This window comes from Dermacentor variabilis, chromosome 5 (genome assembly GCF_050947875.1).
Source record: "Dermacentor variabilis isolate Ectoservices chromosome 5, ASM5094787v1, whole genome shotgun sequence".
NCBI classification, from domain to species: Eukaryota; Metazoa; Arthropoda; class Arachnida; order Ixodida; family Ixodidae; genus Dermacentor; species Dermacentor variabilis.
The window spans coordinates 49063748-49082450 of NC_134572.1; the positions used below are offsets into that span (position 1 = coordinate 49063748).

General features: G+C 42.3%; 1 protein-coding gene across 2 annotated transcripts in view; it reads left to right on the top strand.

The window, feature by feature from the left end:
* LOC142582563 (unhealthy ribosome biogenesis protein 2 homolog) overlaps window positions 1-15785 on the top strand; it is a 77220-nt gene extending 61435 nt beyond the window's left edge. For both annotated transcript variants that reach the window (XM_075692421.1, XM_075692422.1), the window contains 3 exons: window positions 1924-2024; window positions 11928-12039; window positions 15517-15785. In XM_075692421.1, the coding sequence (XP_075548536.1) occupies window positions 1924-2024; window positions 11928-12039; window positions 15517-15669 (366 nt within the window). In that variant the 3' untranslated portion in view covers window positions 15670-15785. The remainder of the gene's footprint in view (window positions 1-1923; window positions 2025-11927; window positions 12040-15516) is intronic.
* The last annotated feature ends 2918 nt before the right edge of the window (window positions 15786-18703 follow it).

Sequence of the window (18703 nt, forward strand, 5' to 3'; positions counted from 1 at the left end):
AACTATCCTCGAGGCCATGTTAACAGCGATGCCAGGTCTCTCGATAGCACTCGCATTGTATGATCATTCACATCACTCGACACATGTTCGGACCCATATCAGATGTATCAAAAGACGAAGAAACAAATAGTTTCAAAAATTTCAAATACCGACCTCAAGTACATGTAGTGCCAGATTTTGTATTTATGAGGGGTATACAGTGGAACCTTGTTCAAACAATCCTGTTACGTATGATTTTCTGGCACCAGCATTTGCAATCGACAGCGCAAGAAAAGACATAATAAGGTTGCGCTTCTTTTTTACCAGTTCATATGTTCCCAGAAATCACGATCTTTCAGTACGAGTGTTCAGTACATCACCAAGCTATGATAGTATGTATCATACGTTTTCCGGCTGCTAGACCACACGTAAACAAGGAGACGTGCTAGGTGCACACGGTTCATAACAGTAGCCACCCACAGCAGCAGCTTCCCCACAATACTCGCCCGTCCGTCTCACGTGGTAATGCTGGTGCACACTTAGTTTGGTGGGTTGTCACTTGCTGCATTCACAGCTGTCGCCGCCAGCCCTATTCTGATAAGCATCTTCACCAATCTGTTTCACAGCACGTGGAGTGTAGTGCCGTGCGAAGCACACTGCACGCGTTTAATAGGCGATAACCCAAATGCACCGCCATGTCCTGCTGTAGGCGGCATGAAGTGAGCATCTTGTTTCACTCTGGCTGCATCGTAGGCATCATATTCCGGCACTGCCCACCAGGGGGGCTCGATTTTGTTTTGGTTTCCCATCGCCTTAAAACACTATGCAACAAGGAAATGACAATGTGCATCTCAGGTTGCTTGGGCCCCACCATCTCGACACGTGTTGGCATCTTGGACCACACCAGATCAGCGCACATTGGCATATTGTGCTGCAACAGTTCGCCGCATTGAGTGGGCAAACACATCAAAACTTCCAGCCAGAACACCCTGCTCGAAGAAGCTGCTGACCCAACCCAAATTTGGGGAGCACAAACGTAAGCTTACCAAAGCCACAACAATGTGCGTCTCGGGTTGCTTGGGCCCCACGAGCATGACACGCGTCAGCATCTCGTGATGCAACGATTCGCGCAATGCTTCATTTTACATACATTTCACCTACACTTGAGTCTGTCGACTTATTTAACGACATTGAATTTTATGTTTTCGCAGTTAGTAAGCTTTTCCCGTTATTTTTTCCAAAACCTGTGAAGGAGGTTCTACTGCACAACATTTCAAACTGCTTACGTACACATCAAACTTCAGCACACCATCCCATGAGAGCTGTCTTGGGCACAGCAGATGAAGTGAAAAAGGATTTAATGTAGGTTGAATAATGTGTGTGTATGTGTGTGTGTCGTGCAGATGCTCTCGCATATCATAAACAATCATCGTAGATGGATTCTGTTGGAATTTTTCCTTTCTGTCCTCCCTCTAACATTTTTTGGTATCAGGTGCTCAGGAATTAGCATACTGTGGATGTATTTGGTCCAAATATGTTGTAGACGTCTTTTCATTCGTATTTTTGTATGCCTAGTGATACTCGCTTACAGCCTGATAGCCATGGTCATAACCTAAAGATAATTGTGCTCTTGCAGAAGAAACAAAATATGGTATGGTGATGGATCTGTTCAAAGTGGCAGTGTGAAAGACATTATAGCATTCTGGAGTCAGAAATTACTGCTGAGTGAGGTAAACAATTAGACCTGTGACGAGTTTGGCTGAAAGTCTATATGTGTGTGTCTTTCGCTCTCCTGCTCTTTCATTGCTTAAGATTTGTCCCTTTATTCCCATGTTTTCTTTTGTCAGTTATTTTTGCAAAACTGGGTAAAGGAAATTGGTACTGCTTGACTCTCATTCCCTAAGAATCTTCCAGTTTTTGCCTTGACTGCCTCAATGACATTCACACCTTCTCAAGAGCATCATCAAAGTGGGTGGATCTGAGCACTTGAAAAGTGACCCAGTTGTGGCCTATCAGCTGCACCTGTGTGCACTTTCCTTGGAAAGGTGAGCACACAGGCTACACTGGGATCTTTCTTGTTTTAGCTTTATAATTGCAAAGGTCTCACAAAATGTGCAGTGAACTCTGGATCTCTCAAAATGTGCACCCCGCTGCCTTAGCGCCAGCGCCAGTTAACTTAATTAAGCTGGGCTGTAGAAGAGGTATTTTGAGTACGCTGCAGTATCAATGTGACTTACTCCATACACTTATTTGGTAATTATGTGCACTGATTGGCTCAATGCTTACATTGTGGATTTGGATAGCGTAGTAGATTCATGTCAGCTTGAAGGGACCCCAAAACTTTTTTGATGGACTTGTTCAAATGCAATAAATTGGTAGAGCAGGTAATTATGGACATATGAGTCACACTTATGCGCTGTATGTAAATTACGTGGGTGATAGTGTGGCTTGAAAGGTTGTGTGACACTCTTATTCACAGTGACACCACTCTGAAGTTTTTGTCCATCTCTCTGTTATTACACTCACCATGGTTTTTATTTATTTATTTTTATTTGTAAATACTACAGCCTTATTGGGCTGTTGTAGGAGTGGGTATGAAAAGCAGAACAATGGCAAATAACAAAGACAATATAAACAATACAGACTCAATGAAAATAACAACCTACTAAATAATTGCTAAAAATAAGTTTAAAGGCAGAGATCGAGTATTACCAGGCAAAGAATTCCAATATTCATTAACGCAGGGAAAGAAACTCTATTTAAAAGTGGCTGTAGGGGTAAAATGAGGCACAATGGTTAGGTGATTAGTATTGGATTTAGCAGGAGTGCGATAATTATCTGATGAAATCCGGCAAGAGGAGTTAATAATTCAGTGCAGAAACTTGAGCGATTCTGCCGTCGGCGATCTGAAAGTGGTTGCGAGCCTAGGGACGGAAGCGCTGCAAAAGGTGAAAGATCTCTATCGAACCTGCAGCATATGAAGTGAATCTCTTTCTTTTGGATGGCCTCGATTTGATTAATGTCGCATTGCTTGTGCGGATTCCAGACAGGAGAAGCATATTCTAGTAAAGGTCTGACTAGAGATTTGTACATCAGTAGTTTAGTATCCCTTGGGGCCGAGGTTATTAAATCTATACGTTTGGACCAAGACATACTGGTTGTGAAAACAAGGCCAAGGCATTTGTATTCACTAGCGCTCGGAATATTACCAATCTTGTAAAAAAAAACGGAAGGCGTGGTTTTGTTAGTGAAAAGTCATAGTGACAGTTTTATGGTTGTCAATTGTCACTTGCCAGGTAGTGCACCAAAAGTTAAAATCGGAGAGTGATTTTTGAAGCTCTAAATGGTCGTGAAAGCAGGGAATTTTATTATATAATACGCAGTCATCAGCATACAAACATAAATTTGACGTTATGCGACGAGGCAAATCATTTACAAAGATAAAGAAGATCAACGAACCCAACAATGAACCTCGTGGCACTCCCGAAGGTACCTCTGCGACCCTGGAATCAGCTCGGTTAAAGGACACAAATTGAGATTGATGGGAAAGAAAACTAGAAATCAAGCTGAGAAGGCGGGGATTGTTAAGGATGGCGTCAAGTTTATACATCAATTTTTTTATGAATCACATTATCGAATGCTTTTGAAAAACCAATAAAGATTGCGTCAGTTTGGTTCCCGCATCGAGGTTAATACAAATGTCATGTGTAATTTCACTTAGCTGTGTTAATGTGCTGAATCCACATCTGAATCGGTGCTGTACATTAGATAGTAATGTACAGCACGGTATTAGGTATTCCATAATGTGTTTGTAAATAATGTGCTCTAACATTTTGCATGAATGATAGGTTAAAGAAATCGGTCTATAATTAGATATAATGTGTCTGTCACCAGTCTTGAATAAAAGAAGAACTTGAGCCATTTTCCAGGGTGAGGGTACTGTAGAGGATGCCAGGGACTTGCGAAATATGACAGTAAGGTAACGGCAGGTCCATAATGAGTACCATACCAAGAACAAGTTAGGAAATTTGTCTGGGCCAACAGATTCTTTAATATCAAGTTTCAAAATTAAATTCAACACACCTTCTTCAGTAACATTAATGTCGCTGATGGACATGTTACTACGAGCAATGGTGTCTGGTTATTTGACATTGTTGTCAAGAGTGAAAACGGATTGGAAATACTCATTAAATGCATTTGACATATAAAATGGATCATTAGTAGAAACATTGTTAATCACCATAGAACTAGCTATCATATCACGTGGTAAAACAGACAACCCGAATTTATGTGGGTTGATTTTTAGTAGGTACTTCAGCTGCACACAGAAAAAAAAACCCTTAGCCGAGTTAATTCTCAGTCTAAGCTCCTCTTTAGCTTTAATGAAACTTAGCATGGCTGCATAATTGTTTGAGCGCCTCTTACACCTTAGCCTATTAACACGCCATGTTAGGTGTAATATATCTCACGTCATCCAGGGAATTTTCAAATTCTTCTTCTTTGTTTTTAATGGAATGAAACACTGAATACATTTTTAACCAAGCCTTCGAAATAACTAACCAACGCATTAACATCACAAGTAGAACTTAGTGTAACAAGTTCGTCAAAACCACCTGATAGACTGCCTACTATTGAGATATCATCAGCGCGATTAAAATCAGGAAATTTGGAGAAAACAAAATTGTGTTTAGTAATCAAGAAATTTAATGAGACAAGAACAGCCTAGTGGTCAGAAATTCCCTTGATGACGTCATATCTGTAGCCCTTTGCAACAATGCTAGAACTAATAAAGACCAAATTGTGTAGGTACATTGGTAATCACATCAAGGTTGAACAAAAGGGAAAATGCTACTAGTTCTCTATTTATGGAAGTCTAGGCCAATGATACGCCCTCTGCAGGGCAGAAGCCTCTCCCCTACTTCTCCAACTACCCCGGTCATGTGCTAATTGTGGCCATGTTGTCCCTGCAAACTTCTTAATCTCATCCGCCCACCTAACTTTCTGCCGCCCCCTGCTACGCTTCCCTTCTCTTCGAATCCAGTCCGTGACCCTTAATGACCGTCGGTTATCTTCCCTCCTCATTACATGTCGTGCCCATGCCCTTGTTCCCTCACCCAATCTGCTCTCTTCTTATCCCTTAACAATACACCCATCATTCTTCTTTCCATAGCTCATTGCGTCGTCCTCAATTTAGGTAGAACCCTTTTCGTAAGCCTCCAGGTTTCTGCCCCGTAGGGGAGTACTGGTAAGACACAGCTCTATTATACACTTTTCTCTTGAGGGATAATGGCAACCTGCTGTTCATGATCTGAGAATGCCTGCCAAACGCACCCCAACCCATTCTTATTCTTCCGATTATTTCCATCTCATGATCCGGATCCACCGTCACTACCTGCCCTAAGTAGATGTATTCCCTTACCACTTCCAGTACCTCGCTACCTATCGTAAATTGCGGTTCTCTTCTGAGACTGTTAAATTTTACTTTAGTTTTCTGCAGATTAATTTTAGACCCACCCTTTTGCTTTGCCTGTCCAGGTCAGTGGGCATGCATTGCAATCGGTCCCCTGAGTTACTAAGCAAGGCAATATCATCAGCGAATCGCAAGTTACTAAGGTATTCTCCATTAACTCTTATCCCCAATTTCTCCCTATCCAGGTCTCTGAATACCTCCTGTAAACATGCTGTGAATGGCATTGGAGAGATCATATCTCCCTGCCTGATGCCCTTCTTTAGTGGGATTTTGTTGCTTTCTTTATGGAGGACTACGGTGGCTGTGGAGCTGCCATAGATATCTTTCAGTATTCTTACATACGGCTTGTCTACACCCTGATTCCATAATGCCTGCATGACTGCTGAGGTTTCGACTGAATCAAATGCTTTCTCGTAATCAATGAAAGCTATATATAAAATTCCGCACATTTCTCTATCACCTGAATGATAGTGTGAATATGGTCTATTGTTGAGTAGCCCTTACGAAATCCTGCCTTGTCCTTTGGTTGACAGAAGCCTAAGGTGCTCCTGATTCTATTTGCGATTACGTTAGCAAATATTTTGTAGGCAACAGACAATAAGCTGATCGGTCTATAATTTTTCAAGTCTTTAGCGTCCCCTTTCTTATGGATTAAGATTATGCTGCCGTTCGTCCAAGATTCCAGTACGCTCGAGGTCATGAGGCATTGCGTATACAGGGTGGCCAGTTTTTCTAGAACAATCTGCCCGCCATCCTTCAACACATCTGCTGTTACCTGATCCTCCCCAGCTGCTTTCCCCCTTTGCATAGCTCTTAAGGCTTTCTTTACTTATTCTGGCGTTACTTGTGGGATGTCAAATTCCTCTAGGCTATTCCCTCTTCTATTATCGTCATGGGTGCCACTAGTACTGTGTAGAGAGAGAGAAATTTATTTACAAAAAGGCAGAGAGGTCTGCCTGAGCTATAACTTGCTCTGGCCTGCTGCTCTACACTGGGGAAAAGGGACTGGGAGGGAAAGGGATAATGAATGGTGATGTTATAAGGAAGAGATGCGTATATATCAAATTCACAGAGTTGTGGCATCTCTAAAGCCGTGCGTCCAGCCCAGTGGCTTGGAGAAAAGCTATAGCGGCACTTGTTACCAGGGCTGCGCTGTTTGCATTAAGCCAAGGACCTAAAAGAAACTCGTCTGATGACGGTCTCTTATGGATCGTTGCAATGGAAGAGACAAGTTGCTGTCATTCTTGCACATACACGGGACACGCGCAAAATATATGTTGAAGTGTTTCTGGTACCTCACAGTATTCACACTTTGGGCTAGTATCACTGGCACCTATCGTATGTCTATAACGGTTGGTGAATGCAACACCAAGGCAAATCCGGTGCACCATGCTCGTGTGGCTTCTTTTGAACTTGTGAGGCATACAAAATTTCATTTCTTGGTCCCATTTGTGTAATCGCTTGTGTCGTCGATCTGGTTGGGTCCAGTGCTCCAACGTACAGTTGCATATTAAGCGACGAAGTAGGGCGTTTGTGTCTGTTCGTGAGAACGGAATGCGTACTTCACAAGCATTATCTAAAGCAGTTTTCGCTTCAGCGTCTGCCTATTCAATCCCGATCACGATTATTCCATGGCTATAGAAATTACAGAGCGCCTCAAACACGCAACTAGAAATGGCCACAATGTTACCTTTCACTAGTACTGTATAAATCTCTATAGAACTCCTCAGCCGCTTGAGCTATCTTGTCCATATTAGTAATGATATTGCTGGCTTTGTCTCTTAATGCATACATCTGATTCTTGCCTATTCCTAGTTTCTTCTTCACTGCTTTTAGACTTCCTCCATTCCATCCGTATTATACTTCCTTATTTATTTATTTATTTATTTATTTATTTATTTCACATACTGTCAATCCCTCTTGGGATTATAACAAGGCAAGTACATATGGTAATATTCACGAACAGAGAATATAAATACATTATATAATCATAAACGTGTTGTTGCAAAGGGTTTGGCTTCACTAAACAAAAGAATTAAGTAGTTCATAACAAATGCAATATTTGGATACAATATACTATAACAAAGAAGAATCTGAGAAAACAAGAAACCAAACAAGAAAAGAAAAAAAAAACACCTGGAAACACATGTGATATAAAATACCTAATGAACATGACAAACAGGATGCAGTCATGCATATGATGCATCATACAGAAAGAACACTCATAGATTAAAGTGTTAGGCTATGAAGATCGGTAATAAACCTGAGTATGTAATTCAGAGCTGTAAGGCAAGGAGATGTTCTTCCACTGAATTAGCAAATGTATCTAATGAGGGGCTGTTACTAATGGATTCACTCAGTTTATTCCACTCTCTTATCGCTTAAGGAAAGAATGTATTCTTAAAGCAATCGGTATGAAAAGAATGCTCATTGAGTGTTTGTGTGTTTTTATGCCGCGTTGGCCGTGTTTCATTTCTGGAGATGTATCTAGAGGTATCAATATTAAGCTTGTTGTGTAAGAGCTGGTACATAAGTTTAGAACGGGCTAGTACAGCTCGGTTTTGTACTGTTAGGATTCCGGCTTTGTTAAGTAGTTCGGTGGGCGAGTCTGTTAATTTATGTTTATTGTATATATACCGTAGAGCTTTCCTTTGTACACCTTCTAGTTTTTTAATTAGTTGTTTAGTGTATGGGAACCAGATAACATTTGCGTACTCAAGGACTGACCTGACGAAAGTTTTGTAAGCCAGAAGTTTTGTATCGGGTGGTGCTAGTCGGAGGTGTCTTCTAAGAAAGAAAAGGCGTTTCATTGCAGTTGCTGTAACATTATTTATGTGGGAGTTCCATCTGAAGTCATGTGTTAACGTTAATCCGAGGTACTTGTGTTCATGAACTCGTATTAGTGGCACGTTGTTAACGGTATACGTAAAGCTCGAGTTACTTTTTTTTCTGGTGATTGAAAGAACAGCAGATTTCTTAGTATCGATAGTCATTCGCCAGTGGGCAGACCAGTTAGACACAGCTTTCAAGTCGTTGTTTAATGTTATGTGGTCATCATGCGAGTTAATATTTCGATAAAGAATGCAGTCGTCTCCAAATAGCCTAATGTTTCCTGTGATTTTTGTTGGTAGGTCATTAATAAAAATTAGAAATAAAAGAGGAGCCAGAACGCTTCCTTGGGAGACTCCCGATGTTACCTGGGCTGTCTGGGAAATCTGTCCGTTCACTTTCACAAATTGGGTACGGTTAGTAAGATAGTCGCAAATCCAGTCAATTATGGGGCCTGTACCTAATGTAATCTCAAGTTTCCTTATGAGCTTTTTGTGTGATACCCGATCAAATGCCTTCGAGAAATCAAGTAGGATGAGGTCGGTTTGTCTTTGTTGGTCGATATTAAATGATATGTCGTGGGTTAGTTCCAGTAGTTGAGTGATTGTAGAAAGGCCTCTGCGAAAGCCATGTTGATATGGTGATGTGATACTCTCCTTTTCTAAGAAAACAGTTTTATGTTTTAGTATGATGCGTTCTAGAAGTTTGCACACGGTACTCGTAAGCGTAATCGGCCGAAAGTTGGACGGGTCGTCTTTGCAGCCTGACTTATGTATTGGGAGAACTTTTGCAGATTTCCAATCCTGTGGAAGAACAGATGATGATAATGATTTGTTAAATATCATACAAAGGTACTTCGTCATCCATTCTGCATATCGTTTCAAGAAAGTGTTAGGTATTTTATCTGGGCCAGGCCCTTTTTTTTTGTGTCCAGGTTTAGGAGAAGGTTCAGTACTCCGGCCTCCATGGCGGTGAGGGGGCACAGTGTGCTGTTAACGGTGATGTCAATTTGGGGCAGTTTCCCATGTCAACTATCTTACTCTTGTCGATTAACTTGGAAAGTTCTGCCAGTTCTATTCTAGCTGTACGGTTAGAGGTTTTCATACATTGGCGTTTCTTAATCAGATCTTTCGTCCCCTGCGATAGCTTACCGGTATCCTGTCTAACAAAGTTACCACTGACTTCTATTGCATACTCCTTAATGATGCCCATAAGATTGTCATTCATTGCTTCAACACTAAGGTCCTCTTCCTGAGTTAAAGCCAGATACCTGTTCTGTAGCTTGATCTGGAATTTTCAATTTTCCCTCTTACCGCTAACTCATTGATCAGCTTCTTATGTACCAGTTTCTTCCGTTCTCCCCTCAAGCATAGGCTAATTCGAGATCTTACCATCCTATGATCACTGCAGTGCCCCTTGCCGAGCACGTCCACATCTTGTATCATGCCAGGGTTAGCGCAGAGTATGAGTTATATTTCATTTCTAGACTCGCCATTAGGGCTCTTCCATGTCCACTTTCGGTTATCCTGCTTGCAAAAGAAGGTATTCATTATCCACAATTTATTCCGTTCTGCAAACACTATTAATAACTCTCCCCTGCTATTCCTATAACCTATGCCATATTCCCCCACTGACTTGTCTCCAGCCTGCTTCTCGCCTTCCCTGGCATTGAGGCTGCCCATCAGTATAGTGTATTTTGTTTTCACTTTACCCATTGCCGATTCCACGTCTTCAAAGAAGCTTTCAACTTGCTGGCCATCATGACTGGATGTAGGCGCGTAGACCTGTGCAACCTTCAATTTTGTATCTCTTATTAAGTTTCACAATAAGACCTGCCACCCTCTCGCTAAGGCTATAGAGTTCCTGTATGTTACCAGCTACATCCTTATTAATCAGGAATCCGGCTCCTAGTTCTTGTCTCTCCGCTAAGCCCCGGTAGCACAGGACGTGCCCGCTTTTTAGCACTGTATATGCTTCGTTTGTCCTCCTAACCTCACTGAGCCCTATTATATCCCATTTAATGCCTGCTAATTCCTCCAATAGCACTGCTAGACTCGCCTCACTAGATAACATTCCAGCGTTAAACTTTGCCAGGTTCAGGATCCAATGACGGCCTGTCCAGATCCAGAGATTCTTAGCACCCTCTGCTGCATCACAGGTCTGACCGCCGACGTGGTCAGTTGCTTCACAGCTGCTTCTCAGCGGCTGGGGACTGAGGGCCAAGGTTTGATTGTTGTATTTATATAGGACGTTGTGGACAAGTACTGCACAAGGGTGGCCAATCCTGCTCTGGTGAGGGAGTGCGTTACCAGTTCTGGTCACTGGGATCAGGCCGCACTCAAGGCCTGTTTATGCAATTTTATCAACACACGGATTCTTTTTTTTAATGTGGTGGGAAATTGCACGGCACCAGGATTTGAACCACGGTCCTCTTGCACTTGAGGCGGATGCTGTACGCCTACGCCATCACTGCGTTCGTATGCCAATGAATGCCGGGAGCATTAAAATCGCCCATGCAAATGAGGTTACCTGTATCGAGTTGCTGCTCGTTAATAAAGTTGCTTAGTGGTTGTGGCATTGGGCTGCTTAGCACAAGGTCGCGAGATCGAATCCTGGCCACGGCGGCCGCATTTCGATGGGGGCGAAATGCAGAAAGCACCTGTGTACTTAGATTTAGATGCATGTTAAAGAACCCCAGGGGGTCCAAATTAATCCAGAGTCCCCCACTACGGCGTGTCTCATAATCAGATGGTGGTTTTGGCACGTGAAACCCCATAATTTCTTTATTTATTATTTCCCTATGATTACAACAGGGTGTTAGATGTCACTTGCACCAGTTCTTTCCTGGGATCCCACATTGACTCCTATGTTGGTTTCCCTTGTGACACTGTCAATACACTATGGAATCATAAAGCACATTGTAGAAAGAAAGTAAGTAAGAAAAAATTAAACTTAGTACTACTTGAGTTTGAGCAGTAACCTCGATTGCTGAAGTAATGTGCCTGAACTGGTGAACCATTTCAAGAGCCAGTCAGCAGTGGTTATCTTATACCAAACTTCCTGAGAACTGAACTTCCTTCTTTCTTTCTTGAGTTCTTTCTTTTTTTTTTGTTATCGTGGTAATATTTTGCTCTGCTGTTCATTGAAACATAACTGGACAGGTCTGTACTAAAGTGAAAGCATGTGCTAATTGGCTATTTAAGCTTCCAGTACTTTTTTTCTCCTTTTTGCTCCGAAGCAATTCTTTTACAATGTTGAATGGCAGCTTCAGCACCAATGTTGCTATGTGTGAAAAGTGGATCATTGGGAAACATACTGTCATCTTTTCACATGTTGAAGTCATGCTTGAATGCAATGAAGAATTGGGGGTATAAAATTTACCATTGTTTCATCAATTGCATACTCATTGCTTTTATTTCATAATGGCATATTAATGCTCTTAGTACTTGTAATATTACCGAACCACACTGTTTGCCCCAATTCTCCTACAGCTTTAAAAACAACAGAACTGGAAGGTGATCATGCAAAGCATGATTAGCTGCTGCCTTTAATTTTAGTACTTTGCATAGGAGAGAGTAAAGCTGTTTTTACAGCTTGATATGGTTCATGCTATACTGATGCCTAAAACAAACACTTGCATTCCTTCCAGATTGGTTGGCGAGATAGCCTCACACAAGAAGGAGTTTTCTAAAATGGGTGGATTTCTCATATCGGACTATATCTTGGAGTCAATAAACACCGTTTTGCATCCTCCAGTAAAGGTCAGTGTCATGTGTAGAGTCCGGCAATACTATAATTTAAATTGTGTAATACCTTTTTATGGAGGCAGGCACCTGCTTTCTTGGCAGTAGTTTGTGCATGCCACAGTCCAGTCTTGAGCATGATAGCACACATTAACCATATTGTCAAGAAAAGGCATATGTAATGTCCTTACTGGGAGCAGAATTGACTCCTTGGCATGCGATCACATTTGTGCAACCCCAAGTGTTTCACTTCCTTGTTGAATAGTTTTTTTTTTTTTTTTTTGAAAATTTACTGAGTGCATATGCTTGGTCATTTGTGCCATGCACAGCAGGCCCTTGTACAAGAGCACCACGGGTCTCTGGAAGCTTGCAATGCAGTCACATTTCAAATAGTGGTATTTGTTTATGTAGCATATGTCATGCTTGAGGTATTCGTTGTTACTTTTGGCATATTCATACTAAGTGATGGTGCTGTGTCAATGGTTTTCTGCTAGTGAGAACCAGTTTGCAGCTTCAATTCCCACTCATAATGGCTACATTTACTTGGACCGAGGTTGTGAGGCCTCAAATGCATGGGGGAACATTCTTGAGTTTCGAGTCAAACGTCCTCAGTTTTTCAATGTGTTTCATTGAGGGGCAATTTTTAAAGCGAAGGTTTTTTTGCCTCTTCCTTCAACTTTCCCACTGCTGCTGCTGCTATCGCCCTTAACGTGTCTGTCGGAAGGGGGGGGGGAACGGGGGGTCAGAGCGTGTGTATATATGACAGGTGCAAGTAAAAGAGAAAGAGTAAGAGAGGAGTGCAAGAAAGCAGAGTGCATAGAGTCCATGCCCATTACAAAGGCTCTGCATATAACATACTTTCGGATATAATTAACTGTTATTCTCATTCAGCTTGTTTTGCCTATATTATTCCTGCAACAAACTCTGCTTTTAACAGACTCGGCCATAACAGACAAAATATGGGGCAAATTTTATCTGTACTCTGGGTGATGCATATGCGATGTGCTTTGGTCCAGCAATGCGCATGCATGGTAGTACACTGCATGCAGCTTTTTACAGCCACTTGCAGATGGTACGAAAATGCACTTTTTCTTAATAAGTGAACATTCCGGGAGTAAGCTTCCCGGAATGGCTTGCCGTGCGATTCTGACTAAATGGAGAGTTTTGAAGATGGAGATGTCTGCCTGAAACATGTCAGCTTTTTTTCCTGTAAAATATAATAAGTGTTGCATTGCCTATCCTGATAAAGTGTTTATCCTAACTGCGGACAACCCAGCGAATTAAGTGCTTAACTGTCAAACATGACTCGCTCTTATCTGTACAGCACCAAATGGGGTTTTCTTTCCTCCTTTAGGCTTAGTGCAGTATCAAAATAATGTGACTGAACTTGACGCGAGGAGGCACTAATTTTAATTGTCGATCTTTGTTTCCATGTTCTCATGGATTTACTGTTGGAAACATCATGACCATCACCGGCAACATCTTGCACCTTCTAGTTAGCAGTAGTTTAAAAGAGAGATTTTATATATGGGAAAGGCAGAGAGGTCGGCCTGAGTTTGTTCACTCTAGTCTGCTGCTCTGCACTGGGGAAGAAGGAAGGGAAGTGAAAGTACAGTGGAATCTCGATAAATTAAAATTGCTTAACCATAACTGCCTCTTAAACGGAACACCATCCTCATGGTTGGTTGGTTTTGTATTCATGCAATTGTATTCAGCTGTGTCTCTCAGTAAATGGAACTCCTGGTAAAAGGAATCAATGTCCCTGATCCTTTGAGGTTCCGTTTAAAGAGAGTCCACTAGCGATGAATGATGATGAGGAGAAAAATGTATAATTTTGTGACAAACAGTAAAAGTTCTGTGTAATGAACATATGCATCCATTACAGGTTGTGTGTCTACTAAGCAGTGTTGCTTGTTTAGCAGTCTTCCCACTAAATTTAGTGGTTTTATCACTGCTTAGCAGGAAAATGTTTTTCACTCGCGGGCGGTGCTTTTTTTTTTTGTGTGTGTGTGTGTGTGTGTGTGTGTGTGTGTGTGTGTGTGTGTGTGTGTGTGTGTGTGTGTGTGTGTGTGTGTGTGTGTGTGTGTGTGTGTGTGTGTAATGTTGGCTTCTTTTTAAGCAGTAATTTGTGCTTCTTTTTCGACAATATGTAATTTGTGCTTCACCTGTCGCAAACTTACAGCTTATCCATATCCCTTTGGAAGTAAGAGGGAATTATGATCATCATCCACAATCAGTGTGTTTTGCATTCCTTCCTCCATGGCTGCTATTTTTGGGTGCTATTCTGGACATCGACAAATTCTGCCATATTGCGAAATTTTATAATGGCTGCATTGTGAACCAATCAAGAGGCCATGGTGGAATCTGGCAATGTTCAGAATAGCACCTGAAGTTCTGCCATATTATCGAATTTGTCATCTAGTCAGCTCTGATTGGCGCAAAGCAGACTCAGGGGGCTGCTACTCTCTAGTTGGCTCAAAATATCGCCATTACAGAATTTGACAATGTCCAGAATAGCACTCCATGTTCATGCCTCCTCTAGCAGTTTCAGCAGTTTGCAGCAGTTTCACTCTTAGCCATTTTTGAAGACCCACTTTAGGGGATTTAGCCTCGTGAAATGGCTCCAGTGAATTATACGTCTAAAAATGGACTAATTTCGCTTTAATAGTTCTGTTGTTGCCGGGCTTAAATGTGGATGTTGAGCATATTTTTAGCCAGCTGAATGTGATTAAATCTAAGTTAGGCAACAGGAATGTCCACTGAAATGACAAACGTCATGTGCGGGCTGGCCGCCAGAACATTGATAAAGGCTGCTTCAGTTGCACCTGTGCGAGCAGATTGTTTGCAAGATTGGCATGATGGAGGTCTATGGGGTCAGCAATGGCACCAAACGTAGACCCAGCCACGCCAGCAAACAAATACACATAGATGATGTGTGACGTACCAAGATGAAACGGAGAACATTCTTCTACAATTTGAATCATTACCCAGTAGTTCAACCTAATTTCTGGCCAGTAATTGTAGCTCACGGAAGCATCTTTTCTTACTTTAGTCCTGCAATATGTTTCCGCACTTCACAGTCACACAAAAGAGCACTGACTAATATATTGATAATTTTTATATTTTGTCAGAAAAAGCAAACCTTTCTGCCCAATGCATTTTTTTTTTTCTACTGTGTTCTATGGTGACGCAATAAAATATGTTTTGAACGTGGTTCTCATTGTAGTCTGCATTTAGCTGGATTTTAGCGGTTTTAGGTGCTCGTATCGGGGATTTTTGGGGTCTCGACAAGCAGGTTTGTTTTACTTCTAGTTGGCAACACTGCCGCTAAGACCTAGGAATGAGCATTTACTTCACTGAATAAGCAAATAGTGTGCACTGATTTACTTTTCTTTTACTTTTATTATCTATTTTTAATGCTGTGGCAGCATAAAAACACATGCCCTTTGACCACTGTAGAAGGTTCATCCACATTGTTTCTGTTTCATTTTACAGAAGACATTGCAGTTCTTGGTCTACAAGTTGTTTGGGCTTGCAGACGAGCACAGAAGAGCCATGGTTCATGCAACTCTGCCCAAGGAAGGAACAGAAGTGTTCAAGACCCTTTTTGCAGACTCTCAGAGGCTGCGCTTTAAGGGCAAAGTTTAGGGTGTTTGTAGTAAATATGCCTACTGCTCACAAGTTGTTATTGTCATCCTAGCTGTGTGTTTTTACTGTCAGTAGTACAAACACTGCTTAGCTGCTTAGCTGGCAGTCTTTTGACTAACTTTTGAGGCCGACCACACTACTACCACGCAAGAACCATTGTGAAACTCCACTTAACAGCTTCGTTGCTTGTAAAATATGAACAAATAATCTTTTGCAGATGTATGCCAGTCTGATAAACTGATACATAAAAGATAGTGAAGCTGTGTAAGAAAGTTCTCATACCCTTTGGCAGTACAGGGGGTTCTGTTTGCTGGCTGTTTTTATTGATGACTCATCACCAATGCCCTGTTCATGCAGCCTCTCCTGGACTCTCACACATGGTGCTTTGTTGGACCATGCCATCAGCTTTCACCAACGTAGCCATACTAACTTCTAGCTGACCTCCTACATGGAGCTGGTAAAATGTGATATGATAAGCATTGTTGCGGATTGCTGGCAAAAAAAATATGCGACGTAGTTTACAAATACTGTAAGAGTTGGTGTCGGGCATGTCAATTGTGTAGTTTGAATCGAGCGGACTCGAGCGGCTCAGGAGACTAGGAAAAGTTTAAGTAGGTGCGTGGCGAGTGCGGTACGCTTAGCGTGGGAAGCTAGCCCGAGTAACTATCTCAAGGATTGCTGCTCACGAGAGCGAAATACCTTTACCTAATTATAATAACTCTAATATGACTACTTTCGAAAGAGAACGGCGCAGGGGGCTGTACTACGAGTGCCATGACTGATAATTTCTGTGTGTATATATATACTCGATTCAAACTACACAATGTCCACGCATCCTTGGGAGATCGGAACGCACGTGATCTGCGCCTGGCTGGCTGAAAAAGGGGCTTTGTTCCGACCACAGAGCTCCATGCCTCATTAAGGTGCCTGGTGTAGTCTCATGCGGACGCGATCCTCTCGGTGAGCGTGGAGAATATCTTATATTCCCTCATATTTTAATATGTCCCATACTTAGAAGCATTTCTCTCGCAAACCAGACTTAGTTCAAGGAAATTTTCCATGTCTCAATAATTCCTCTTGCCGTATTTGAGTGCTGATTGCCATGTTATCGGTTGTTAACGAAGCTTTTTCTCAAGTCTCTAAATTTATTAAGGAAGTTTTTCACGTGCATATGCCTTCCAACCACTCAGAACAACTATTGCGGACAAGATCAGCCTCTTTCCATGTAAGTACGAGGCTCTGGACAGGAGATATGGCGCTTCAATGTAACCTGGGGCCTGACGGACCAACCGACTGAGCTATCTCTCCAGGCAACATCCAAGGGTCACGAGTTCAAATCCTCTTTTCTCTTCCTTTTTCTTTGCTTTCCTTCCTTTTTTTTCTTCCCCCCTTTTTAATATTTCTTTTCTTTTAGTTTATCGCTGTATGGGACCCCTAAAGAAAAAAATCTCCTCTATTATGTATGGCCACACATACAGGTCATAAATACCATTTTTCTCCAGTTGAGTGCCATCTCTGCGGTTTAACCGAGCTCAGATTGGTCCACCTTGACTGATCAAAGAAAGCACCACAATAGGTTAAATGAGGCGTACAACTCCTGCGGGGGCGGTAGAGGATCTGCCTCGCGTACAAGAGGACTGTGGTTCAAATCCCAGTGCTGCGCAATTTTCCACAGGGGAAAAAAACAAACAGAATCTGCATGTTGATAAAATTGCATAAACAGGCCTGGAGTGCGGCCTGAGCCCGGTGACCAGAACCAGTAACGCACTCTCTCACCAGAGCAGGATTGGCCACCCTGGTGCAGTACTTGGCCACAACCTCCTATAGGAATACAACGATCAAACCCCGGCCCTCAGTCCCCAGCAGCCGCGAAGCAACTGACCATGGCGGCGGTCAGATCTGTGACGCAGCAGAGGGTGCTAAGAATCCCTGGCTCTGGACAGGCCGCCATCGGAATTTGAACCTGGCAACGTTTAACGTTAGAACGTTATCTAGTGAGGCGAGTCTAGCAGTGTTATTGGAGGAATTAGAGGGTAGTTAATGGGATATAATAGGGCTCGGTGAGGTTAGGAGGACAAAAGAAGCACATACAGTGCTAAAAAGCGGGCACGTACTGTGCTACCGGAGCTTAGCGGAGAGATGATAACTTGGAGTCGGATTCCTGATTAATAAGGATATAGCTGGTAACGTACAGGAATTCTATAGCATTAATGAGAGGGTGGCAGGTCTTGTTGTGAAACTTAATAAGGGGAACAAATTGAAGGTTGTGCAGGTCTATGCCGCTACATCCAGTCATGATGACCAGGAAGTCGAAAGCTTTTATGAAGACGTGAAATCGGCAATGGGTAAAGTCAAAACGACTTCAATGCCAAGGTAGACAAGAAGCAGGCTGGAGACAAGTCAGTGGGGGAATATGGCATAGTCTCTAGGAATAGCAGGGGAGAGTTATTAGTAGAATTTGCAGAACAGAATAATATGCGGATAATGAATACCTTCTTACGCAAGCGGGTTAGCCGAAAGTGGACGTGGAGGAGCCCAAATGGCGAGGCTAGAGATGAAGTAGACTTCATACTGTGCGCTAACCCTGGCATCATACAAGATGTGAACGTGCTCGGCAAGGTGCGCTGCAGTGACCATAGGATAGTTAGAACTCGAATTAGCCTAGACTTGAGGAGGGAACGGAAGAAACTGGTACATCAGAAGGCAATCAATAAGCGGTAAGAGGGAAACTAGAGGAATTCCGGATCAAGCTACAGAACAGGTATTCCGCTTTAACTCAGGAAGAGGATTTTAGTGTTGAAGCATGAACGACAATCTTATGGGCATCATTAAGGAGTGTGAAATAGAAGTCGGTGGTAACTCCACTAGACAGGATACCAGTAAGCTATCGCAGGAGACGAAAGATCTGATCAAGAAACGCCTATGTATGAAAGCCTCTAACCCTACAGCTAGAATAGAACTGGCAGAACTTTCTAAGTTAATCAACAAGCATAAGACAGCTGACAAAAGGAACTATAGTATGGATAGAATTGAA